This window comes from Grus americana, chromosome 3 (genome assembly GCF_028858705.1).
Source record: "Grus americana isolate bGruAme1 chromosome 3, bGruAme1.mat, whole genome shotgun sequence".
Lineage (NCBI taxonomy): Eukaryota > Metazoa > Chordata > Aves > Gruiformes > Gruidae > Grus > Grus americana.
This window is the reverse complement of record NC_072854.1, coordinates 33,016,193-33,039,464: the sequence shown is the minus strand read 5'-3', so window position 1 is coordinate 33,039,464 and position 23,272 is coordinate 33,016,193. Positions and strand designations below refer to the sequence as shown.

Sequence of the window (23,272 nt, the reverse complement as noted above, 5' to 3'; positions counted from 1 at the left end):
CGTCGGGGGGCAGGGGACGGGAGGGCGACACGGACGGACAGACACCGAGGGAAAACGAGGGGAACCGCACAAAACGGCCGCCTTGTTTACAACTTCGTCCTTCTGCGGACCTCCAAAATAGTCCTCCTTGAAAAAAACAACCAAAATGCAGCGAGCGGCTGCCCGCCGGTACGAAGGACAAGTACTCCGGGACGCACCCCCTCCGCAGCGGGGCAGCCCAGCCCAGCCTGTCCCGGCCCATCGGCGCTGCCCTGGGGAAGGCGTCCCGGCCGCAACCGAAGTTGGCACCAGCCGCGGAGAGGAGCCCCCCGCCGCCGCCAGCCGGGCCCCGGCACCGCCCCCCGAGGGCGCCGAGCGCGGAGCTCCGCGGCGCCCGGTGGCGGCAGCCAGAGCGGGGCGGGGCGGGAGCCCCCCCGGCCCCCGCCCGCGGGGACCCTCCCTCCCGCCTCCCCGCTCACCCTCCCCTCCCCGCCCCCGCGCACCGCCAGAGCCGCCCGGGGAAGCGGAGGAGAAGGAGTGTCTCCCCAGAGCCCCCCGCCAAGCCCCAGCCGCGACGGCGCGGCGTCCCCGGCCCGGCCCGGCGATGCTGAGGGAGAAGAAGGAGGAGGAGGAGGAGGAAGGGCGGCCGCTCGCGGAATAGAGGCGCGGCGGGAGCGGGGCCGGGCACCTGCCCCGCCGGGCTGCCGCAGGGCACCGCGGGGCGCCCCGACTCGCCCCGCCGGCGGCCCCCCGCGCCCGTAGGAGGGAGCGCCGCCCTCCCCGGCCGCCGCCGCCGTCCGGCCGCCCCGCGGAGGAGCGCGGGCGGGCGAAGAGGCAGCCCTGCCGCTCCCCGCGGCCATGCGCTGAGCGCCGCCGCGCCCGTCCATGGGGCGGCGCTGAGGGGCGGCGCGGCGGGAGGGCGCCGGGGGCAGGATGAAGTCCCTGCTCTTCAGCCGCTTCCTCCTGCTGCTGCCCTGGGTGCTCATCGTAATCATCGTGCTGGACATCGACAGCAGCCGGGCGCCGCTGCCCGCCCTGGCTCCCCGCGGCGGCGGGGGCAGTAGTGGGGGAGCCAGGCCGGCGGCGGCGCGGGCGCCCCCCCAGCGGCGGCCCGAGGCGGCGCTGCCCACCATCTATGCCATCACGCCCACGTACAGCCGCCCGGTGCAGAAGGCCGAGCTCACCCGCCTGGCCAACACCTTCCGGCAGGTGGCGCGGCTCCACTGGATCCTGGTGGAGGACGCGGCGGCGCGCAGCGAGCTGGTGAGCCGCTTCGTGGCGGGCGCCGGCCTGCCCTGCACGCACCTCCACGTCCCCACGCCGCGCCGCTACAAGCGGCCGGGGCTGCCCCGCGCCACCGAGCAGCGCAACGCCGGCTTGGCCTGGCTGCGGCAGCGGCACCAGCACCTGCCGCCCCCCCAGCCCGGGGTGCTCTTCTTCGCCGACGACGACAACACCTACAGTCTGGAGCTCTTCCAGGAGGTGCGTGCGGGGCGGGGGGTGGGCGCGGCCGCGACTCTCCGCCTCCGGCCAACCCTCAGGCGCCCGCCGTTTCCCGCCTCTCCTCTCTTCAGGCACCTGCCGTTTCCCGCCTCCCCTCAGGCGGCCGCCGTTCCCGTCTCTCCTCACCCCTCAGGCGGCCGCCGCTGCCCGTCCCGCTTCGCTGCGCGGGGCCGTGCCCCATCCCCGCTTTGCGGCGCGCTCGATGTCCGTCACCCAGAACCCCGGCGCGGATAAGTCAAACCTCTTCCCCGGAGCGGGCACCTTGCAGCGCCCGTCCCTCCCCCGGGCTCCCTAGCGCTGCCTGTGTGTGGCCACCCGTCTCCTGATTTTAAGTTTCTCGTCCCTTACTCTCCGCGCTCCCCCCAACTTTTTAACTGCTGTTTTCTCGCTTTCCTGCCGAGCAAGGCGAGTTTGGGGTTTCTCTAAGGGATCTTGTGTTTGTGTTAAAACTGGGATGAAAAGCGCGCTTTGATATTTCTTTTCAGGCTGCGTCCCTCTAGGGCAAGCTCGCATCAGGAGTCGCCATCCTTCACAGCTTTTTTCTTGGGGAGAATTAATTCATCCAGAGCCGGCTCCTTCACGCAGAGTTGCCCAGTCTTTCTGAAGCCTTTCGCTCTTAAAAGCAGCAAATGTATAATGACTAAATACCCTTTGAAGAGTCTCTTTTGTGAAGGGACCTGTTTTTGTCTTTATTGCGAGCCCCTTCGTGAAGCGCTTTGCTCCTTTTCGGTGGGAATTGGCAAGCGCTCGGGGGAGAGGTTATCCAGCTTTCTTTCTGGGTTCCCCCCTGGGAGGAAGGAGAGGTGTTTAATAAGTGGACATAAAACAGCAGAAGAAAGATTATTTACATCTTCCGTAACAGGAGAATAACCTTGGCAGGGAAACGAGGGAGGGAAATGGAAAAGTAGATTGGCAGTAGGTAGGGAACATACAGGACTTCAGACAAATTGCGGTCCCTGACTTTTTGCTGGTTAACAGTACAATATTTAGTGGTGTGCACCCAGAATCTGCAGTTCGGAAGCATTGTGCTTCCTCAGATGCTTTACAGTCAGTAGGTTAAAATGAACACGGTACATAGAAATGTGAAGCACGTGAAATTCCCTAGAGCAAATTGTTTTAGAAATGCTTATGTTCGTTTGTGTTTAGATTCATAATGCATCTCTTTCCATTTCCAGTATGTGGGCAGGTACAGGGTCCCCGCTCAGCAGAGATGCCCTACTTCCTTTCCCCATTTGGCATTCAGCATTGAAGCTGCTAATTTGAAGACCTTTGCCTGGAGGCTAAACCTTTGTCGTAATTGATTTTCTTAAAATCTCCTGGCTGTGCTTAGCGCATTATAATGCAGAGTAATTCCACCTACCGATCTTTGATGTGATGGGAGTGTCCACCTCTGTTCGGGGATGTAAAACTAATCTGCTTCAATCTTAGGGAGTGCGTAAATTGATACAGAAAATACACTTTCCCACAATGAGTAATGTGGGACAAAAGATATTTGGAGATGAATGTGTACTTTTTTTTTTTTTTTGAGTACAAACGTTAGGGACAAGCTAAAGGAACAGTATTGGCAGGCATATCACTTGAGTGGCCCACAGCTGCTGAAAGGGAGTCGAGTCAGGTTTATTTTTTTTATCATCTCCTGTGTTATTATTCTAATTGCTGTGAATGGTGAAACAAAAAGTTACAAATTACCTTTCTAATTAGCTAGGAAATGCAGGAAAGCAAGGAGATAAATCCATCTGAAGGGTTAACCTTGAAAATTGCACAAGGGGCAATCTGTATTTCCTTTTGCTAACAAGAATAGTAACCTTGGGCATACAGCTCTGCAGTCCTAAGGCTTGTCTTTCACCAGGGTTGAGCTGCTGTGGATGAGGTGTTTATTCTGAGTCCTGTGTTCGAAGGCAAACACGACTGCACGAATGAGTTTTCCCTGTGAAATGCAGTGGCTGGAAAGCTGTGTTACAGGAGCAGAGAAGGAGCTTTTGCTTCAGTTACCACTGCAAGTTCCCATGACTGTTTTCTGGGGTCACTAACAAGCTGTATGCAAGGTCTCTGGGATGCCGCTGGTAGTAACACGGGGAATGCCTTGCGGACCTGGCAAAGTTAACAGAAGTCCCTTGGCAGGCTTTGCCAACGGGATGTGCCTTTATGAGGAGCAGGAGGTTGTCTTTGGAGAGAGCCAGTAGTCTTGTTTTCAGTTGAGACACTGAGGGTTGGTTTTGGATTTTTTTCGCTGTTAAAAACACTTCTCTGTCTTTATGGATTCTGGCCTGGCAGCTCTGTAGTAAATCCTGATCTCTCCTTCAGGAATTGATTGATTTGTGAGGGTAAACCATGCTCGTCTTCTCCAAGCATGAAGAGAACAGCTTCAGAACACATTGTGTGCAGATGAAATCTGGTGGTAATTCCTGTCATGAAAGTGGCAGTAACGATACCTGAGAGGGAGTTTTTTTCAGTTTGTTACCCTGCCTGGAACAATTCTCCAGACCTGCAGTCGTGTAATCCCAAAGGAGGTCTGATAAACTGTAGTCTGCTCACTGGGAAGGGTAGTATAAATGTAGAGGGATGAGACAGGAGCTCTGAATTTTTGATCCTACTACCATCCTCTGCTGACTGAGTGACCTTCAGCATGTCACTGACATGGGCCTGAGGACATGTGGGTCCCAAACTGCCAGCAGCAATGTCTGCTAGCATCTGCCCGCAAGCAGTTATGTACATTTGCTGCCTTGTGAAACAGTAGGTCTGTTCTCTTTGTAATGGCTTTTTTCTGAGTCAAAGTTGGTTTCAGTAACAGCAGTGAGGGGGAGTTGGGAACCAATGCTGGTTAGGACCGTAAAACCAACATGAGAGAAGCATTGGTGTTAGAGATGCGTTTCGCTCAGAATTCGAAAAAGCATTACTATGGAGCAGAAGGCGTGCCAGGGACCTGCACGCCAGTGAAGGATTATGTTTAAGGTAGCTCCTTTGCTGTGGGTTTCCCTTGTGCCCTTACAGCCTTTTTAGCAAAGCAAAATCAGCAAAGGCTTTACTGTGAGTGGAGGTGTATAAACCATAAAGGCATGATCAAAAAGGAGTGTGCTTTGACATGAGATGCCGTGGGATACTTCCGAGAGCTTTTGATGAGGAAATTCTAATCTCTGTCCAAAGTACTTCCATCTGGTACTTATACGAGTGAGTACCTTATATTTGATATGGAGTGATCTGGGCCCAATAGACCTGGGCAAAATGTGTTTCATGGAAATCAGGAAAAAAACAAACCCAGCTTACAGTAGTGTTTTGCTGGAAAATGTCACCATTTGTAGTAAATCTGGAAGCCTCTGGTGCTGTTTATAATTGTCTCTTTTCCTAAGACATATGATCGCATGTGGGTATATAGCTTAGTTTCTGAGTAGCGAAACTATGTCCTCAAAGTCAAAGTGGGCAGGGTCTGAGCAGGTTTAGTTGTCATTTCTAGAATAAGGTGGAGAGCCTGGTTTGTCATTCTGCTGCTACAGTCTATTCAGCATTGGCTTAGCTGAGCAATTTGTTAGGAAAGGCTCTTACCTTCCCTGGAAAGGCTTCAGGGAAAGGACCGTTGGTTCAGTGATTGTGAAATTCTTTAGAGTACTAAGTGGGGCTGCAGCAATGATGAAGAAATATTTCCAGGAGTGGAGGTGTGGCTCCCAGCTCTTTCCACATGAGAGTATAATGGTGGTCAGGTGAAAAAAATCATGCTTTTACTTAATTGCTGGTGGTTCTGGAATATTGTATTTTGTCATTTATTATTTTGGGATTCAGACCTTGAAAATAATTTATATTTTTTCTGCTCAGATATGATCTGTTCACCTGGAGGGGTCCATCTGTATCTCTCCATCAAAAACAACAGCCTGCTTTCTGAAAATATCTTTTATTAGTTGAACATCAGCCTGCGTTCATAACAAAGCTGCTGAGAGGCCTAAAATCCCAACTACTGTATTTGATATGCTTTACAGATGTTTCTACATGAATCGTTATAACTTCTATTTTTTACTATAGGCTGTTCTTTTTGGAGTGACTCTGTTATAGTTTCTGTTGTATTTGTGCTTCATCTTATTCCTGAATTCAAGTTATTGTAATATTGTGACTGATGCCTAGCAACTGCCGATTTTATATTTTTAGACTTCCAGAAAGAAAACCTTAGATAAAGCTGGCATTCCACTTTCATAGAGAGATTTTAAAAACAAGATTAGCCTAAGCACTGGAAACCAAAGATAGACATAGCTAAGTTCCACTTCCCTTAACTTGTTACATCCTTCACATGTTTCCGTGTCTCAGTCATTTTCTCTGCCCTTTCCATATTTCGAGTAGTTGGCCAAAGGCCACCACTTCGTTGGTCCATGTATGGTTATGTATGCAAGTTGGAGGAATTAGTGTTGGAGGTCCACTCTGCCCTTGATTGTGCAGACTCCTCTGAAACCTTTGAGGGTGAGGGTTGAGCTGCTTAAGTAGTACAGAGAACAGAAGTAGAGGTCTTCAACATATTTGAGAAAGTGAGTTTTCTGCATTCAGAAACACATTGATTTTTAGAGATTCCTGTCTAGGCTATCTATGTCTGTCACCTTTGCTTCTGTTTTGCTCAGACACCTAAACTGAGATGTATGTGAAATTAAAATGCTCACGTCTATGATCTCCCTCAATGCCACCCCTAGCCCTTTGGTCATTGGTGTCTGAAATTTCGTAGCAAGATTTGCTAGGTGCCTAGAGCATGCAAGTATGGCATATACCGCTATCTTGTCTGAGTGTGAGTTGAAGATTTGCAGACCGGGTCTCCTTAGAGGAATCCACACTATAAGGTGCAATTCAAATACAGCCTTGAAGCATGGAGGTCAAAGTAAATCACAGTGTTAATTGTAATTTCTAAGGGGGGGGAGGGAACCCCCACCAAACCCCAAACTTTTACTTAATAGCTTAGCAGTTAGCCCTGTTGCCCACTTAGTTGGAGACCAGAATTCAATTTGCTATAGCTGGTGCCTGCACAAGAATGCCCTGACTATGATGGTACAGTTGAAGCTGGAAAGGAGGAAGGAGAAGAGAGAGCTCAACCCTTTTCTCCTGAAACTGAGGTAGTCTTTACAGGTAAACTCAAGATTCATGGAGGCACAGAGAGAATCTGATCAGTGAAGAGGACAGTAAATTGGATTGCTCTTCACGGGAATAACTTAAAATTAACAAATTAATTAAACAAATTAAACAAAAATTCTGTAATATTTTTAAGGTGTACTATTGTTTTATGTAGTGGCCTAAATTGCTTAAGTAGGATCATCTTCAAATCAGACACATGGGAACAAAGATTCATGAAGAACAGAGGAAAAAGAGGAAATATTTTGTCTTGGCTAATGGACGTGACCTCCTCATTGAAGATTAGGGCTACCCAATTCTGGTAATTTTCATAGTGGCACTGTAGAGCAGAGGGCAAGTAGTGTGAGTGATTCAAACTGAAAACATTTTCTTATGCCCCTGCCCTTCACTCTCCCAAAAGGTATGCATGAAGGTAGCAGATATTCTAATGGCTGTTAACAGTTTGTAGCCTGAAAAAATAAATCCTTGTTATTAATAATAGAACATAAATACTTGCAGGCATTGTAAGTCACACAGGCTTCAGTTTTCCCATGATCATCTGTGTAAAATATTTTAAGAGCAACTCAAAAAAGACATTACAGAAAAGGTGAATATTTACTATTTATTCCGACTTTGACTAGGGAAGGGTTAGTGTACGTTCGATAGCTTAATACAGTGTATAAAGATTAGGACAATAGAAGTTAAATTCTGTGTATTTTTTAATGGCTATATTTATGCAAAAGATTTAAAAGTAGTGTAAGTGAATCTATTTATCTTTGAAAACATGGACATCTTTTGTTATATCTCTTGGAGCTGGTTGGAAAAAAAATTTTTGCTATAGTCTTAAAAATAACATTTGGTAGTCTAGACAGGATTAAATATTAGCTGGCTGTCATTAGTTATTTTCTTCATAATAAAAAAGATCTAAATATGAGTTAGCAGTGCATTAAATACCTTTCCAGTATATAAATGATTTAAGAATACATGACAGATTTTAAATGCACACTGACATTCCCCTTGCACATAGACATGTAATACCTATGCCAAAGAGGTTGGATTAGAAAAGACTGGTAGAGAAACAATAAAGTAGCTTAAAAATGAGAGGAAACAGTGACAAAAAAAGCTATTTGAAACAGATTTGTCAAGTGAGGGACTGGGTTACAAAGTACCAAGCACTGTCTGTTTCTGTACTTTAACAGCAGTCTTTTTTCATTTTACCTGTGAAACTGATACTGTTACTATGAAATTAATTACGAATGGTCAGCAGCTCTTCAGAGGTACAGCGAACACCACCTAGTAGAATAACAGAAAGTAGGATGAGAAAAAGAGTTAGTAAGTAGAAGGTCCAAAAGGAAAACATGAATAGCAAATGTTTTGGAAGTCTTCCCAATCCAGAGAAATAAGCTCCTAACTGCATTAGTTAAATTTAGTACAGTTTTCTCCTGTAGGGAAGCAATATCGACATTTGTGCCCGAGGATGCTGGTATAATTTAGAAGCATTAATCATTGTATCTGATATGTAAATGTTGTTTGAGAGAAGGGGGAATTAATCTATCCTCCCTCTGCAGTGTAGGTTGTGTATGAAACAGCAGAGGACGTTTAAGGCAGATGTTTGGAAAAAAGCTTTCTAGTAGTGAGGAGAGCGAAGCCCTAAATCAGATCACCTGTGAGGGTTGCAGAGCAGGCTAGATCAATGATTGACAATTTTTCTGATTTGTAGACCTTTCCTACAAGTTTTCCCATGGAGACTTACCCTTTACAGTCAAGTTTACCGACAGCAGACTTGCTTTTTGAAGTTACTATCCCCTTAGTGTCACAGTTGCTGAACCAGAAAAACCACTGGCACAGATTTTCTATGACTCAGTACCTCCTTTGAAGTAATGGTACATAGGGGCAGAAGCTCCATTTCATGCCTAAGTAAACGGGCTTAGCATCATTACAGCTGAGCTATCCCTCTGACTTGTAGTGCAGTCACGTAAGATTTGTTGAAGCAGAATTTGGCTTTAAATGACCTGTGAGTAACGCAGGATGCCTGTCTGAGAACTGATAGGGAACCTGGCTGTTCTCGTGCTTCAACCCGTAACATTTTCCCCTCTGGAAGAGTTGTAGTGAAGGAGCTCTAGATCCTGTCTTTGGTAATAACAAATCAGAATTTTTCATGGAAATGTGCTTGAGTCTTGCTGGGGGAGGCGAGCCTGAGTGATAACCTGTAGCCTGACCAGTACAGATTACAAATTACACAGGGGTTGAAGTTACAGAGGACGGGGAGAAAAAAAGCTTACTGTGTGTGGCAGCCAGGCTTGCATTTGGTGAGAGCTTTGAATCCTGAATAGAAACGCATCAACATCATGCTGCAAAAAACTAGGATGGTTGTTCCAGCCTGGAAGCCTTTTCACTGTAGGAAGTATGGCTGTATTTCCTTCTGTCTGTCATTTGCCTTCATTTCCCTTGGGCGTTTATATTTTGTTACTGCCTTGGTATCTTCCCTATCCATCAGTCCAGCACATTCCATTAAGCAGCTTTTCTTGATTGACTAATGAGATGCTATTTTTGGCAATGCTTTTATCACTCTCTCTTTCACTGTTTGGCTACGTTTTCTGCATTTTCACTTGTTATTCTTTAGTGGTTCTTCCATTGCTACTGTATTTACTGTTATTTGCCCATCACCTCACTGGGATTTCTTTGGCCAGTTGTTACTCCCTGCTCCTGTCATTTCCTTGCCCACTCCTTCCTAGTTGTGTGTGTGTGCGTCCCACTTCATTTCGGTTTGTTCTACCAGCTTACAGTCCTTCTTCTCACCTTTACCCATCCAGTACATCACTCTTCTCCTATGCCCAAGACCCCCTTTCAAATAATCAAAAAGTAAATAGAGGGCAAAAGCATTTCCAGAGGGAGATTCATCCTGCCTTTGGATAGCTGTCTAAAGGCCAGGCAGGATGAATCGTGCCAGTAGGTTCCTATCTGTTTATTAACTATAGAAGTCTAACTAGGATAGACCAGATGCCTAACTTACAGGGAGTTAAGTGTAAGAAAGATAAATACCATTCATGTAAGCTACTTGGGGTTAAAATGCTGAGTATTAAGACAGCATATGCTACTGCACATTAAAATGACAGATAGAGGAGTAATTTAGGAAGCTGTTTGTAAGTTATAGGATTTTGGCAGTTGTTTAACCCACAGCAATAAAGCTATATAGAATTAACATATTTTTGAATCACCTTTTTGTTTCCCAATGATTAGCAGCATCAAATTCCAGATGCAAGCTGGCCTTTTAATCCAAATAATAGCTTTCTCCCCATCATACGTAAATACAGCCTTAACACATCAGTATGTTAAATTCAGTAATGCTATTCTCAGAAGATTAAAAGAAATATTCCTACTTTCATCTGCCTAGCATATCCTGAGACTGTAAGGTATTTCAGAATTAGCATAAATACCAGTCTAGATGTGCTCTTTCAGTTTGTATTTAAAGGGATTGCTGTATTCTTGACACCTGCTTATTTCATTCTCCAAAAGTGTAACCTGTGAGAATAAAGAAAGTAACCCAAGGACAAAATAAAGACCTCTGTAAAGGGTCCCTTACTTCCTTCTGATGCACGGTGGCTTTACTGACTTAACTCATAGACACAGAGATGAGCCCAAGAATGTAATAAAACTTCTTGGGTCATTTCATGCTGGTTTCATGAGGTCAATAAGATACTTTACATTGACAAGATTTTCCTATGCACTGTGTATGCTAAAGTATTAACGTAAATGAGTCTGGTTCTGCTAGCATAAATGCTGTGGCTGCTGTTGACCCAGTTCAGAAGTCTTGTGTGATCAGGCTCGTTGTGCAGTACAGCTGCCCAAATGCTCATGGTGGCAAAAGGCAGCTACAGGCTTACTATGCATTAGTTACTTTGTTGTAGTTAGAGCATGCCTACCCGTCTTGCGGCATTTTATGTTTACTGTGGGTACAGGCAGTTGGCACAGGGTAGCTAAAATGCTGTAAATCAGTACGCTAGTAATTTGTTCAGGAATCCATACCCTCCAGAAGGTATTAATGGCAAGGCAAAAAAATTAGTGCGCATCTGTGTTTGTCCTGCAGTTAATAGTGGTGTAGCGTAGTTGGGTGTATGTGGTTTGATCATGCCCTTGGAAACCTATTGGAAACTTGCCTGTGTAGACAAGCCCAATGGGATGATGCTCTGTGTCCACGTCTGATGTGTTTGGATGTTAATATAAATCCACTGTTACAAAAATTTGCAAAACGGCTGATTCATTAAAACTAGAACTAAAAGATCTTTATGAGAAGTTTTGATTGATTTCCATATCCAAATAGTTAATTGCTAACTCTGCATTTCCTAAATGGAGGAGTGGGGGAGATTGGAAAAATAAGCAGGGAGAACAGTTACAGAGAAACATGTTTAACAATAACCTGTAGAGAGATACATGCAATTAAATAGTCAATGGATTGGATAGAATCCTTATCATGAGAAATCCCTATATTGCTAATTGTGTACATACCCTGTTCTTACACAGTATGAATTGCTGCTACTGAGTGAGATGGTCTGACTTGCTGCAACAGTTATTGGGGTGGAAGTGAGAGGATTTTGCGAAACAAATTTGAAGATACACAAAGAATTGGAGGGAGAGAAGGTGCATGCCTCTCTTCTGTGTGTACATGCATGTTTGTGGATTTTTAAATATGTATTTTATGCCTTCCCTATGTGAAAGTTCTCCTAAAAATCTGCTAATGTTTCTAGCTTAGAAATGTGAACCAGAGTGATGTGATGTCTTTGGGTTTTTTTCTGGTACATCTCCTGGGAGTGTAGATGATATGCATGATAAATCGTTCACCTTGGCAGAAATGGAGGGAAGTGTTTAATATTTAACCAAGGTTGTCTTTTACTTGAACATCTATCGATAGGGGACTGCAGTTACAAATATGTAAAACTGTGTTTGTTTTTGCTAAGAGGAGTGCTTGGAAGGAGAAAAGGATAACCTTTCCCTAAGGAACAGGCCTCAACTGCAACAGAAGACAAGAGATTGTTTTAAAAATTCATCAAATTAAGCCCACGTTACACTGAAATAGTTTAATACTTGCTTTAATAGGGCCATAGTTAAGCACAGTAGTTAAAACAGTGGCTTTTGAATCAGTGTGGGTAAATTGTGCAAGTTGCTGTGTCCATGTACTTGTCTTCCCAAGTTCTCACACCAGATTGTCAGTGATTTTTCCCATGGGGAGCAGTGCATCAGGTTCGTGTCATGTTATCTCCTGTTTACCAAAGAAAATGGTCTACTAACCAGTGAACTGAATTCAGTGACTCCCAGTCATGCATGCTTTTTGCTAAAGAAAGAGTAATTTTTTAGTATCTGTAAGATTCCTCTAGGTTAGATGAGGACCACGTTTCCAGAATTGCATTTAGTTACGTTTACATCATGGGGAAAGAACTCCCATTACTGATGGCAAATTAGCAGAAGCATCCTGCCCGACCTGCTTTCTGTCCTTCTCAGAAACTTAGCAGAGCTTTACAAGAGAAAATGTAGAAGTTAAAAAGCCTTGGCCCAAACTTAAATCTTTTTTTGTGAGCTTTTAATAAACCTGATCTGCATCTATTGTACAAATCTGGTATGTTACAGGTAGGGGAAGAGTTGTACGTCACCATTTTCTTTACACAGTATATTTGTTACCAGTCTCAAACTAACTGTACTTGTCTTAATCAAGTGTGCATTTGTTAATCATCATTAATAATATTCTGTCTCGCTGGGCTTCTACAATACCTATGCAATCTATAGAAATAAGCCTACTGCAAGAATGCTATAGTTTTGCAGATAAAAAAGATCATCTACTCCTTTGAAAACCCAAACAAACAAACAAGAAAACAAATACTGTTTTTTTCATGGCTTTAAAAATGTTTGTTATAAAAATAATATTAATAGGATATTTTCCGTAGAATTGAGGTACCTATGGGCTAGACAGCTGGAGATTTAACAGAAAATGAGTTCGCACAATGCAGCTTTCAAATGCTTACTCTGTTGGGCTGAAATCTGTAAGCTAGAATTGCTTTTAAATACCTAGTCTTGATGATTAATGTGTAGGTGTTCCACCAACACTTAAAAAAAAAGCTTGCTAGGAAAACCTACATGCAGTCACGCTGTGCCTGCCTCTTGCAGATGCGTACAACCCGCAAAGTATCGGTATGGCCCGTGGGACTGGTAGGAGGACGACGATATGAGCGCCCGGTTGTGGAAAATGGCAAAGTTGTCGGCTGGTACACTGGCTGGAGAGCTGACAGGCCCTTTGCTATTGACATGGCAGGTAAGTACCATGTTTCATGATACATAAATGTTTCTCATAATAACTGTTCTTACGTTTTTTATGAGTGGCACAGAAACCAATGCCTCAGTGTGAGCAGCTTTTAAAACTTTTGAAGTGCATCTGCTGGACGTAGCCCTTCAGCGCTAAATATCCTGGAAGTCTTAGCTTGCACGTATCATCTAATTAAGTTGCTTCTTGGTGATACCTGAACTTACTTTCACTTGTTTTTAATTTTATGCAGCAACTTGGCTTTTATGTTGTATAAATTGTTTGTCTGAAACAAGTTAATTGTAAATTAATTAATCCAATTAATTTTTGCAAGGAGCCCCTGCCTTTCATTGTGTCATCAATCTACACCAGACAGTATAAAGGCAGACCCTTCTTAGACCCATATTGTAAAAAGAAAATATTCATTTTTTTCATTGGTTATTTGGAATGATGGTGATAACTGTAGATGGATATAGTTTGAAGCACTGGGCTTAGGGGAAAAAATCACTGACAGCCTGGTAGATGAAGACAGAAAAGTTTCAAAATGGATGTAATCAATCTTCTACTGTGAAGTTAGCAAACCACATAGCTCTGTCTTGCTGTTAGTCCATGCTTAGACAGTCTTTTGTATATATTCACAACTGCCACATGAATCACTACTGTGCAGAAGTCCAATTTCTGATGTAGCGGCAGCTGGTTTCCCAGCAAATGATATGATATTTGCACTTAAGCATGTTCTGTATTCAGGAAGGAGAGGGAAGGGGAAAAAATAGGGATACCAGTGCAAGAATGGGGTAGAAATAGCCAGCCATTTTCTTTTTTCTGAAACCCTTATGTTTTGGGAGTTGGAAAAGGACAGTGCTTTCTCATCTCAATAGAATATTTTTATATGGATTGAAATGTGTGTTGAAAAATATGTATGTACAGTACAATTGGTTAAAGAGAGTAACAGGAGAACTAATGCCTCAAAGATAGAAGCATCAACAAGTGAATTTTTCTGCACTGTAGAAGCATTTCACATTAATAGTATCACCTGGCATGAAGATAAGTATTTGAGTGTTCAGGTAGAGGCACTTCTCAGGGGAGAACTAGGTATTGCAATCCCTAAACCTGTGCAGCCTGTTGAGGACTGCACCTGCACACTTTAACAGTCTCTACTTGTGGATTTATGTATACCTATTGATCCTGTGCTGTAGAAGCAGTTACTTTTGGGCATTATAAAGATGATAGCATGGTTCATAATTCGTTAGCAGCAGGCAAAAAGCCATTACACAACATTGGATGAGGGACTCTAACCCAGATGTGAAGAGATACATGGAAAGTTCCTAAGTTGTTGTTTACGCTTTGTAGTTGGTAGCTGAAACACTGGCAGGAGGGAAAAGCAGCTCCATTAGGAGTATTACCTGCTCGTACTTTTTCCAAAGTCATGGAAGGTTATAGAAACAAAGATACAAGGAAGTTATTGCAGGTCCACGAACAAGGAGTTACTACTTTGTGAGAGAACTTTTATTAGTCTTTAAAAAAACCCCAAAACCTGAAGAAATTAAATTACATTTTTTATTTCAGCATGGAGGGAAATGTCTGGTAAAAATTCTTAAGTTTACATCTTCATTCCCCTCAGGAATACAGTGGAAGGGCACAAACAGAGCAGAACCTGCAAATTCACAACTGAGCAGGTGTCTGAACAGGTGCAGTCTACAAGATGTGTGTTAACACTCTGGTTTTCAGCCTTGTCACCCCCCCCCGCCGGCCACCCAATATGCCTTTGGGGACTTGGAGGACTTGCTAACAAGCCTAAGTCCATGCTGTAGTACATAGCTGGAATTCCTCCTTCTACTGGCACAAAATATATAAGCAACTGTTATACCATATACTGCACATAAGGAAGATCAAGGGTCTTTTTGGAAAATATTACCACGAAAAAAATTTATGATTGTATCAAATGGCCCAGCTGTCTACAATTAATGTTCTGATTCCCAAGGCACTGGTAAGGAGGCTCTCTTTGCTTTACAGAACTATCTTTTTCTAGTGATTTTTCACTAAAATTTGATCATGAGGCTGGGTATGAAAAGAATGACTGTTTAAAAGGTTTGGGATCACTGATGCAACTTGTGGCTGTTCAGAGGAAGCACATCCTTGATTTTCAGCACATAAACGTCTTATTGTAGACTTCATGATACAAGGTCAAATTCAAATCTACTGTAAGTGGAGACAGGTCCTGCTGATTTCATTGGGGTCAGCTCAAAGACCCTAGCTGGCCAACTTCCCTGGATTCTTCTTTGAAATGTACTCACACATGGCAGTCATGTTAGATTAGTTCAGTAAACATAGGTTACTTCTTTTGAGAAGCTTGTGGTTAACACTGCTGTTTTCCAGTGCTAAATTGCATTCAGAAAGCAGAGTAGCTGTTTCCTGTGTTGCTTCTTGTCTGGCAACCAACACACCATATGAATTAGTTCTGCTGGTTTTTAAGTTCCGCCTCAGTTTTAACTGTAGGTGTGTTCTAGAGTTTGCCACAGACTTCCTTACCCTCAGGGAAGAAACAGAAGAGAGAGAATTGGGTGTTGTAAGCAAAAAGTGACATTAATTCTGAGGTAGGCACTGTGTTGCTTATTATAGACTTGATTCAAAATCTTCTACATTAAATGATGCTGTTAGTGATTTACTTTTGGCTTGATCCCAATGCTAGAGTTTTTGACCAGCCAGGAGAACAAGTTAGTGATTTTCCTAATGCCAAGATTGTTCAAGGAAAACAGATGCGTGCTTTACCTTAGCATTCCAGGAGCTGTTTCAGTCATAGAGATTAACATATACCTATGAATCACTGGGCAAGCAGATTTTTGGTCCAGAGCTCATCCCCTGAGCCCTAAGTCCCTCTACTAGGGCCTGAGCAACCACCTTTTTTCCTGGATTTTTGCTACAGTTACGAGATCTTTATTACATCTCATCTTTCTTACAGTTCCCTGAGAAAAAAGCTAATATATCAATGACACTGCATATTTTGTCTGAATCTGAAAGAGCCACTGCTGGAAATCACAAGTACAAACAGAAAAATTTTAAGTGAGTGGCTATGGCAGATGCCATACTAAAAATAAAAAAAAAAAACAACCCACAACCCACCAAACCCTAAACCTCCTCTCCATCAAAGAATAACAATTACTTTAAATGTTGAGTTTAAAATCCAGACCCTCTTTCACGGTGAATTAACTCAGCAGACACCTTTATTATGGACTACAGAACTTCCTGGTAGAGCACCTCTGCCTTATTGCAACCCAAGTAGTACGTCACAGGGAGAAGATACTTGAAAGAAGCGGACCCCAAGCCATGGCATGTTCAACAAGCCAAAGGCAGTGCCTTGAGCCGTGTGGAAACCAATATATCTGTTTCAGCATCAGCACTGAGCATTACCATTTGTACATTCAGGAAATGAGAAACACTCCCAGTTTCTAGCTTGCCTTCAGCTGCTATCCTGTCTACAGCATTCAGGAAGCAAAGGCATTAATCACGACAACAAAATCTTTAAAGACCGTCTCAGTCTAACTGGATGAAGAAAAATGGTTCTGCCTTTTAACAGAAGCCATTGATCTAACACAAGTCAAGGTGTGAATTAACAGAAACAGCTTCCACAGAAAGAAGCACAGATGTAATCTTTGCTCTGTCTCCCAGGCATCTTGTCCTCCAACAATTTAATTCTTATCTAGGGGGCTCTTCAGCCAATTAGATTTAATTTACAGCCAACACAACAAAACCCAAAACACCTCTTCATGCTCCGGCTATGAAATTGTCATGTGGAATTTCATGTGAACTTTAGCCCAATATGACCTTGTAGGAATAATGATCAAGTAAAACAATTGTGTGTGTGTGGCACTGTTCTGTTATGCTATGCTGGAGACAGATTAATCCCTGTTTGGGGTTAGAAATCAAACTCACAGTGTCTTTTCATCTATTATCACAGGATCATTATCTACTGAGAGAAATAACTAGTGCCACTATGGTCAAAACCTGAGCCATCTCTTTCTTGATGCAAAAATGATCCATCTGTGATAAAAAGTCAACTGAAAGTTGTCACTAGAAAATGGTTTTCAAGTCCATTCAAAGTCTATATATAAATACAAAATGTAAAATTAAAGCAGTTATAAAGCAGAGCTGAGGAACTAGAGAGGCAGGAGATAAGTCTCCTTGAATTATTTTCTCCCTTCAAGTTGCTGCTTTATTGGATTCTTTTAAGAAACAAAGACTGCATGAGCAGTGATCAGGGAAACAAACCTCAGGCCACAGGCCAGTCAGGGCACAGTAGTCTATGTCCTTGCCACATACAACACTCAGTCTAATAATCTGACTTTTATTCAATGCCTGAAAACATGGGGAATTTTTGATAGCACCCTACAATGGCTGTTTGCAATAGCATGGTAGCAAGGGCACGTGTTCCATACAGGGGGCATGGCACATCTGAAGATCTGTGCATAGCAGAAATCCATCCTCAGAACTGAATCCAGTTTTCTCAACAAAGCAGCAAGCTTTGCAACAAGAGAACTTAGGAGAAGTTAACGTATGGGTAAGTATGGGCTACGGGGGCCAGGGAGTCAAGCTGAGACACACAAAGATAGGCAGTAGAAAATGTCTCCTCTGCTTAGAATAGATTCCTTCTCCACTCTAAAAACTAGGACACACTAATTTTGTTTACTTCATTTTCTTCTACATGGATGACCAACTTAAATCTTAAAGATTAAATTTTAAATATTTTTTAAAAGAAACAGCAGCTGATCAGGGCTCCAACACTGCCTTCCCTTGCAAAGTGAACTTTTTTTTTTTGGTGCCCAAAATATCAAGCATGCTAAAGCACAGTTGCACCAAAAATTTATAGTTTGTTCTAATTTATATTAAAAAAACCCCTAACTAAAACCACTGAACTGAACCAGGTAAATTTGTTCATTAGTGGTAAGTCTACAGTCACATTTCAAGGTGCAGAAAGCTGGCTGTGTGCACTGCAGCTGCCTCTTGCATAGTGAGTTTACTCCAACTCTCAACCTTGGCTCTTCACACATGCTTACACTTGGCTACAAACAGCACTGGGACGGAGCCCACCTTGCGCTCCCTCACAGCCAGGCTACAAGACGTAGGAAGCAGTGAAGGCCTGTAGCCTGCTGAAGACAAACCGCTACCTGGGAAGAGAAATCCAACCTGCCATTCTTTTCCCTGGTACTGCCTGCCTAAACTCAGCAGCTGCAGCAGAGAACAGCTGGATCCCAGCATCACTGCTAACAGCTCGTGCAGTCTGCAGAGCAGGAGCTGCACAGCTTTACCGTAGCACGGTGAGGAGAGGCTACAGCCACAGTCTCACACCTCCTGGAAGTCCTTTAATCACCGGAGTGCTCTGCAAGCTGTGGATACACCCTTTCCATTCAGACACCTAGGCATCTTTATCTTCAGCAGGATATAATGTATAAAGTTAACCATGTTTTCTTCAACTGTGTCCGTCAGTGCATTGGGACCTCAGTTTACATCCAACCCATAGTCTTCATGTGCAGTGTCCAAATCTTTATTTAAAAAAAAAATAAAACACTTTCTGATGTCTTCCTGTACTTTGCTACAAGCAAGAGCATGATAGTTAAGATAAAAGTGGTTTCAGTGTGCCTTCATTACATGTGATGTAATAATTATTTCTTTACATTTTCCTCTTTCAAAGGCTCCCATAAAAGCCACAGATACTTTCAAGGAAAATCCGGTAGCAAGATAATTCTAGTAAAAAATGGGACGGATTTATATTCCATTAGAGAAAGTTATACTCATTTAAAAATGAGAAGATCTTAATATTGGCTTTAGAATTAAAAGGTCTCGCAGTTTTCCAGCACAGATGTCAAAACTCTTTCTACTGCTGTTATAAAGGGACAGCTGGAAGCACTCTGAACTGATGAAATAAGGAGTTACAAATGTCATTTTTCTTTACAAGTATGTCAGTTGAGTTTTGAGTCATGCTTAAAGAAGCACACACATGACTGAACCTTGCCAAATAAAAACTGGGAAGTTCTACAAATAATAGCTAAGTGGAGATTCATGAGAGCTGCTTCAGAGAGCAAGTTGGATCAAACTAGTGATTTCTGAGTTTGTAATCTCCTTCTGAGGGACCTAATGTCCGTTATTAGAAGAATACATTGCAAGGAGAGGCACGTGCATGGACTAAGTCCTTTCAGTCGTGCTGTGCAACGCACAGATCAGCTACAGACTGTCTTGCAGACCACCATTATGAAAATGGTTCACAAGTCCACAATAACTACACAGTGTGCAAGGCAAAACATTAATATGACTTGTCTTTCATCAACAATAATGTTAAAAGTCTCTAAAGACTGCAGTGCTGATAAGTAACATTTTAACCTTTTTTTCTCTCACCTTTAAACCTGGAAGTGTTTGTACAGTGTAACTTTAATACATTTCATTTTACTTAAAATTTAGTTTTATTTCTTAATTGGAAGTAGAAAGGAAGGATAGTCTGAGACCTTAGCAATACCTGAATTTTCAGGCAAAAAAGTATATATTCTCTACATGACAGGAAATTGATTAAACTTTGAAAATATGCTGCAATTAAAAAAAATCTGATTGCACCTTCAGGGCAAATCAAAACAATGTTGGCTGTACAAACCTATCAAATATTGTCTATCCATATAATCAAATTTACACATTTTTAAAAAGAACATGGGAGATTTCTAGGCTGAAGTGTAACTTGCACAAAAACATAAAGCCTAACAGTTCTTCTTAACGTTCCCCTCCTTCTCTCCAAGGATTTGCTGTGAGCCTTCAAGTGATTCTGTCGCATCCGAAAGCCGTATTCAAGCGTCGTGGTTCTCAACCGGGAATGCAAGAATCTGATTTTCTGAAACAGATAACAACAGTGGAGGAACTGGAACCAAAAGCAAACAACTGCACAAAGGTACCGACCTCCACACTTACTAAAACACTTTCCTGTCATCTCTGCAGATGGCTGTACTAACACAAATGTTATTTTGTAGGTTCTTGTATGGCACACACGAACAGAAAAAGTAAATCTAGCTAATGAGCCAAAATACCACCTGGACACAGTCAATATTGAGGTATGACTTGGAGACACAGTTACACAGGAAGTACAGGACAGCGGACGTGTCAGAAGGTGTTCGAATTCGGCCAGTTAAAATAGTCTACTTCTGCGTGAGACCTTTAAATAGTCATCTGATGGACTTCTGTGGAAAAGAAAGGAAGTTGTCAGATACTCTTAACAAGCAAATCATGTGGGTGTGCTTTGTTCTAACTTGTTTGCATGCTTTTCTGAACTCTCGTCTTAATAAACTGACACGGCTGTTTCCACATAGTAAAAACAATCAAAGAGAAATGTGGCTGCAATGGAGTATTTTCAGAATCATCATTTATGTATATACTTTTTGTATTTATCCAGCTTAATGGTGTAATTATAAACTGATTTTAAATCACAAACTGTTGATCTAAATATTTGCATAAATGGATCCTCCAAATTGAACATGTTTTCCTTCATTAAAAGTAGACTTTTTGAAGAAATAGCAGTCAAATAGGTCATACAATAATGAAATAAAAACCCACAATCATTTATGGATTTATCCTTTTAATATAGGGAAATAACATTTTATCATTACGAGGCACCATAAAATGTAAACACAATCACTGTCATAAACCTGGATATCCCTGCAAGGAAAAAAATCTCTCTGTTCACACCAAGTTACTTAGTATACGTATTGTGCCGCTAGTTCCCAGCAGTAATACTGTGTACGTGCCTCGTGAGCCAGGTTGGGTACTTCATCACAGGAAACTCAAATGGAAACGCTCATTTTTAAAAGAATAAACTATTGATTTGTAGAACTACAGTAACATCCAGGTTTATCTTTCTTTCAATAACCATATTCCCTGTTACACACACCATAATAACATCACAGTGAAATGTATGATGAAACAAAATTTGTTTGATACACTAGAAAACATTGCTCAGTGATACATTTACATTCTATTTATATATGATTAAACATTTGTTCATACAGTACCTTCTACAGGATTACTGGGTAATTTGGGGAGGTCAGGGTTCATATTTTTGGATATTACTAACATGATAGCTACATCCCTTATATGCAAACATTTGATCTAGAATTTTGAGGGAAAAAAAATCAGTACGTGGTTAAGCAGCTTCTTAAATATACGGTCTATGAAATCATATGCATTGTATGAAAACGCTGCCAATGATGTATAAATGTATTCTTGATCTGCTTTTCACTACATCAAATTTAAATCAATATAGACCACAACACGGTCAGTCAGTTATATTCTTAATCTGAACAGCTGGGGAAAAAGAAAATGAGTATGTACATGGAAGGAACAGCGAAAGTAAACGCATTGGAACAAGGAATGTGTTAGGTGGCTGTTCTGGGTGAGGCTTCCATCCCAACTTTCATTTCCACAGTTGTGTGCTCAGAGTCTGACCAGAGGAGCTTCCAGTCCATCCTGCTGCTGTGCTGGGGGGCTGGCCAAAGCCCATCACATTGCTGGAACTGCTGAGATTCATTCCAGCCATTTGCTGATTCATCTGTGAAGCATACGCACAAGCCTCATTAGCACCGATGCTGAAACACAACACGCGACTAGCCAAAAAGCAGTCGTGCTTCCTAAATCAGCAGCCCCGTGAAAGTACATTTCCCTAAAATTACTATTTCTCATTAAATAAAAATAGTGACTCAATCTAAGTTTTAAGCATTTTGCAAGATAGCAGCTTTTCTGGAACCAGTTTCTGTTCAAGCTATCACCGTTTTATGCATCAGCCTACCCCCCAGTTATATATGGAGCATGATGTCATATGGTATGGAATATCCCTTTGGCCAGTTTGGGTCAGCTGCACTGGCCGTGTCCCCTCCCAGCTTCCTGGGCGCCCACCCTCCTCATTGGCAGGGCAGTGTGAGAAGCTAAGAAGTCCTTGACTGCTTGGCAACAACTAAAACATCAGTGTGTTATCAACATTATTCGCATCCTAAATACAAAACAGAGCACTACGCCAACTGCTAGGAAGAAAATTATCCCTGCCGAACTTAGGACATATAAAAATCTAACCATTCTTGCTAAAGAATCTACTCAAGATACCCTCATTTCTTAAAAACAACTGAAATCATTCACATGAAATTAAAGATAACACCTAATTAAAGGTAGGAAAGAGTTTCAAATTCAGCACATTCACTTCAGGGATGGCGCAAAAATATTTCTACTCCCTACAAATAGCATCTAGTCACACTAATTTTCAGTGCTCAATGTAAAAATGTTCTTCAGGTTACTCTCCTTTGCCTTGTATCCGCAGAAACAACCCTGTACTGAACATGGAAATTTAAAATAAGGTGATGGAAACATGCTTTGCCTCGTTGTTAATCTCTTCTGGAGTAGAATTCAGAAGAAGTAGACTAGATATATATAAAAAGCATGCTGTTCTGGTAAGTAAAGCAAGCTCTCCCACTTTCAACTGGAGGCAGAGATTAGATCACAGTTCCCCTACAAACTGTGGGCTGTGAGCAGACCGAGTACACCTGATGCACAAGGAGTACAGGAACTTGTTAAGAGCTTGTTCTATGAGTCAACTTTTAAAATATACTTGATAAGAAGCATGATTTTCATTTCAAAGCTGATATGGGTCTTTTTAAAGTTAGATACCTAGAAAAAGACTTAGCAGTAAACTCACAGATTTTTTTGACATTTTGAAATTCTCACCTTTTAAAAATTACTTTTCAAAGCAGACTAACTCCATATTTTCAGACGGGCTGTTTTACCCATGTAAGAAATGCTGCTTACTTCATAAACATTCACACCACAAGACTGAGCACAACAGTAAAAATGAATATTGTCCAATCTAAGTAAGTCACTACGGTTCAATTCCTGAATTACTACAGTAAGCAGCATGGAATTACTGCATTGTTCTTATAATTCAAAAAATACTTTGAAAAAAATAGTTATCATCCATACTGAACTCCAAGGTTTGTGTCCCCCTCTTCCCATAACCTATCAAATACCTGATTTCAGGATGTTTCAATGGATAACGTACAACTATAGTACTAGGTGTGCACTGACACTTTTAGAGAACCTTTTAAACATGTTTAAGAAATAAAAAACTAGCAAGGAAATGCTACAGATAAATAAGAGATAAGCTTAAGCAAATTGTCTACAGGAGAGTGCAAAGCACTGCACATTCCACTGAAATTTATCCTGAAGTCTGTAAATGAAAGTATTAATTGTTAATGGCTATCCTCAAGCAATTAAACTCTGCTTTTACTTATAAAGGCTGTGTTTACATTTCAGTAACTATAGCTAAGCTAGCTTTTTACCTGGCTAGTTCAGATGCTGGGATGAGAGTAGCTACAGCAGCAGAGAACTGAGTTTGCTGTACCTTGACAAAAGTTATTC

At 42.4% G+C, this 23,272-nt stretch overlaps 2 protein-coding genes across 3 annotated transcripts in view; one reads left to right on the top strand and one right to left on the bottom strand.

The window, feature by feature from the left end:
- Positions 1-477: 477 nt before the first annotated feature.
- On the top strand, positions 478-23,005 carry B3GAT2 (beta-1,3-glucuronyltransferase 2). The gene is made up of 4 exons (XM_054819440.1): positions 478-1,461; positions 12,712-12,856; positions 19,621-19,769; positions 19,849-23,005. Exons 1-4 carry the CDS (start codon positions 913-915, stop codon positions 19,933-19,935), a joined length of 930 nt encoding a protein of 309 aa, XP_054675415.1. The 5' UTR covers positions 478-912; the 3' UTR covers positions 19,936-23,005.
- SMAP1 (small ArfGAP 1) overlaps positions 20,434-23,272 on the bottom strand; it is a 104,581-nt gene continuing 101,742 nt past the window's right edge. For both annotated transcript variants that reach the window (XM_054819439.1, XM_054819438.1), the window contains one exon: positions 20,434-21,419. In XM_054819439.1, coding sequence (XP_054675414.1) covers positions 21,285-21,419 — 135 coding nt within the window. In that variant the 3' untranslated portion in view covers positions 20,434-21,284. The remainder of the gene's footprint in view (positions 21,420-23,272) is intronic.

What these genes read in the sequence shown, in the direction of transcription:
- B3GAT2 (XM_054819440.1), top strand. Translation starts at nt 913, where the DNA reads ATGAAGTCCCTGCTCTTCAGCCGCTTCCTCCTGCTGCTGCCCTGGGTG. An exon ending in GTCTGGAGCTCTTCCAGGAG is followed by an intron (nt 1,462 to 12,711) that starts GTGCGTGCGGGG and finishes TGCCTCTTGCAG; the next exon opens with ATGCGTACAACCCGCAAAGT. An exon ending in CTTTGCTATTGACATGGCAG is followed by an intron (nt 12,857 to 19,620) that starts GTAAGTACCATG and finishes CTTCTCTCCAAG; the next exon opens with GATTTGCTGTGAGCCTTCAA.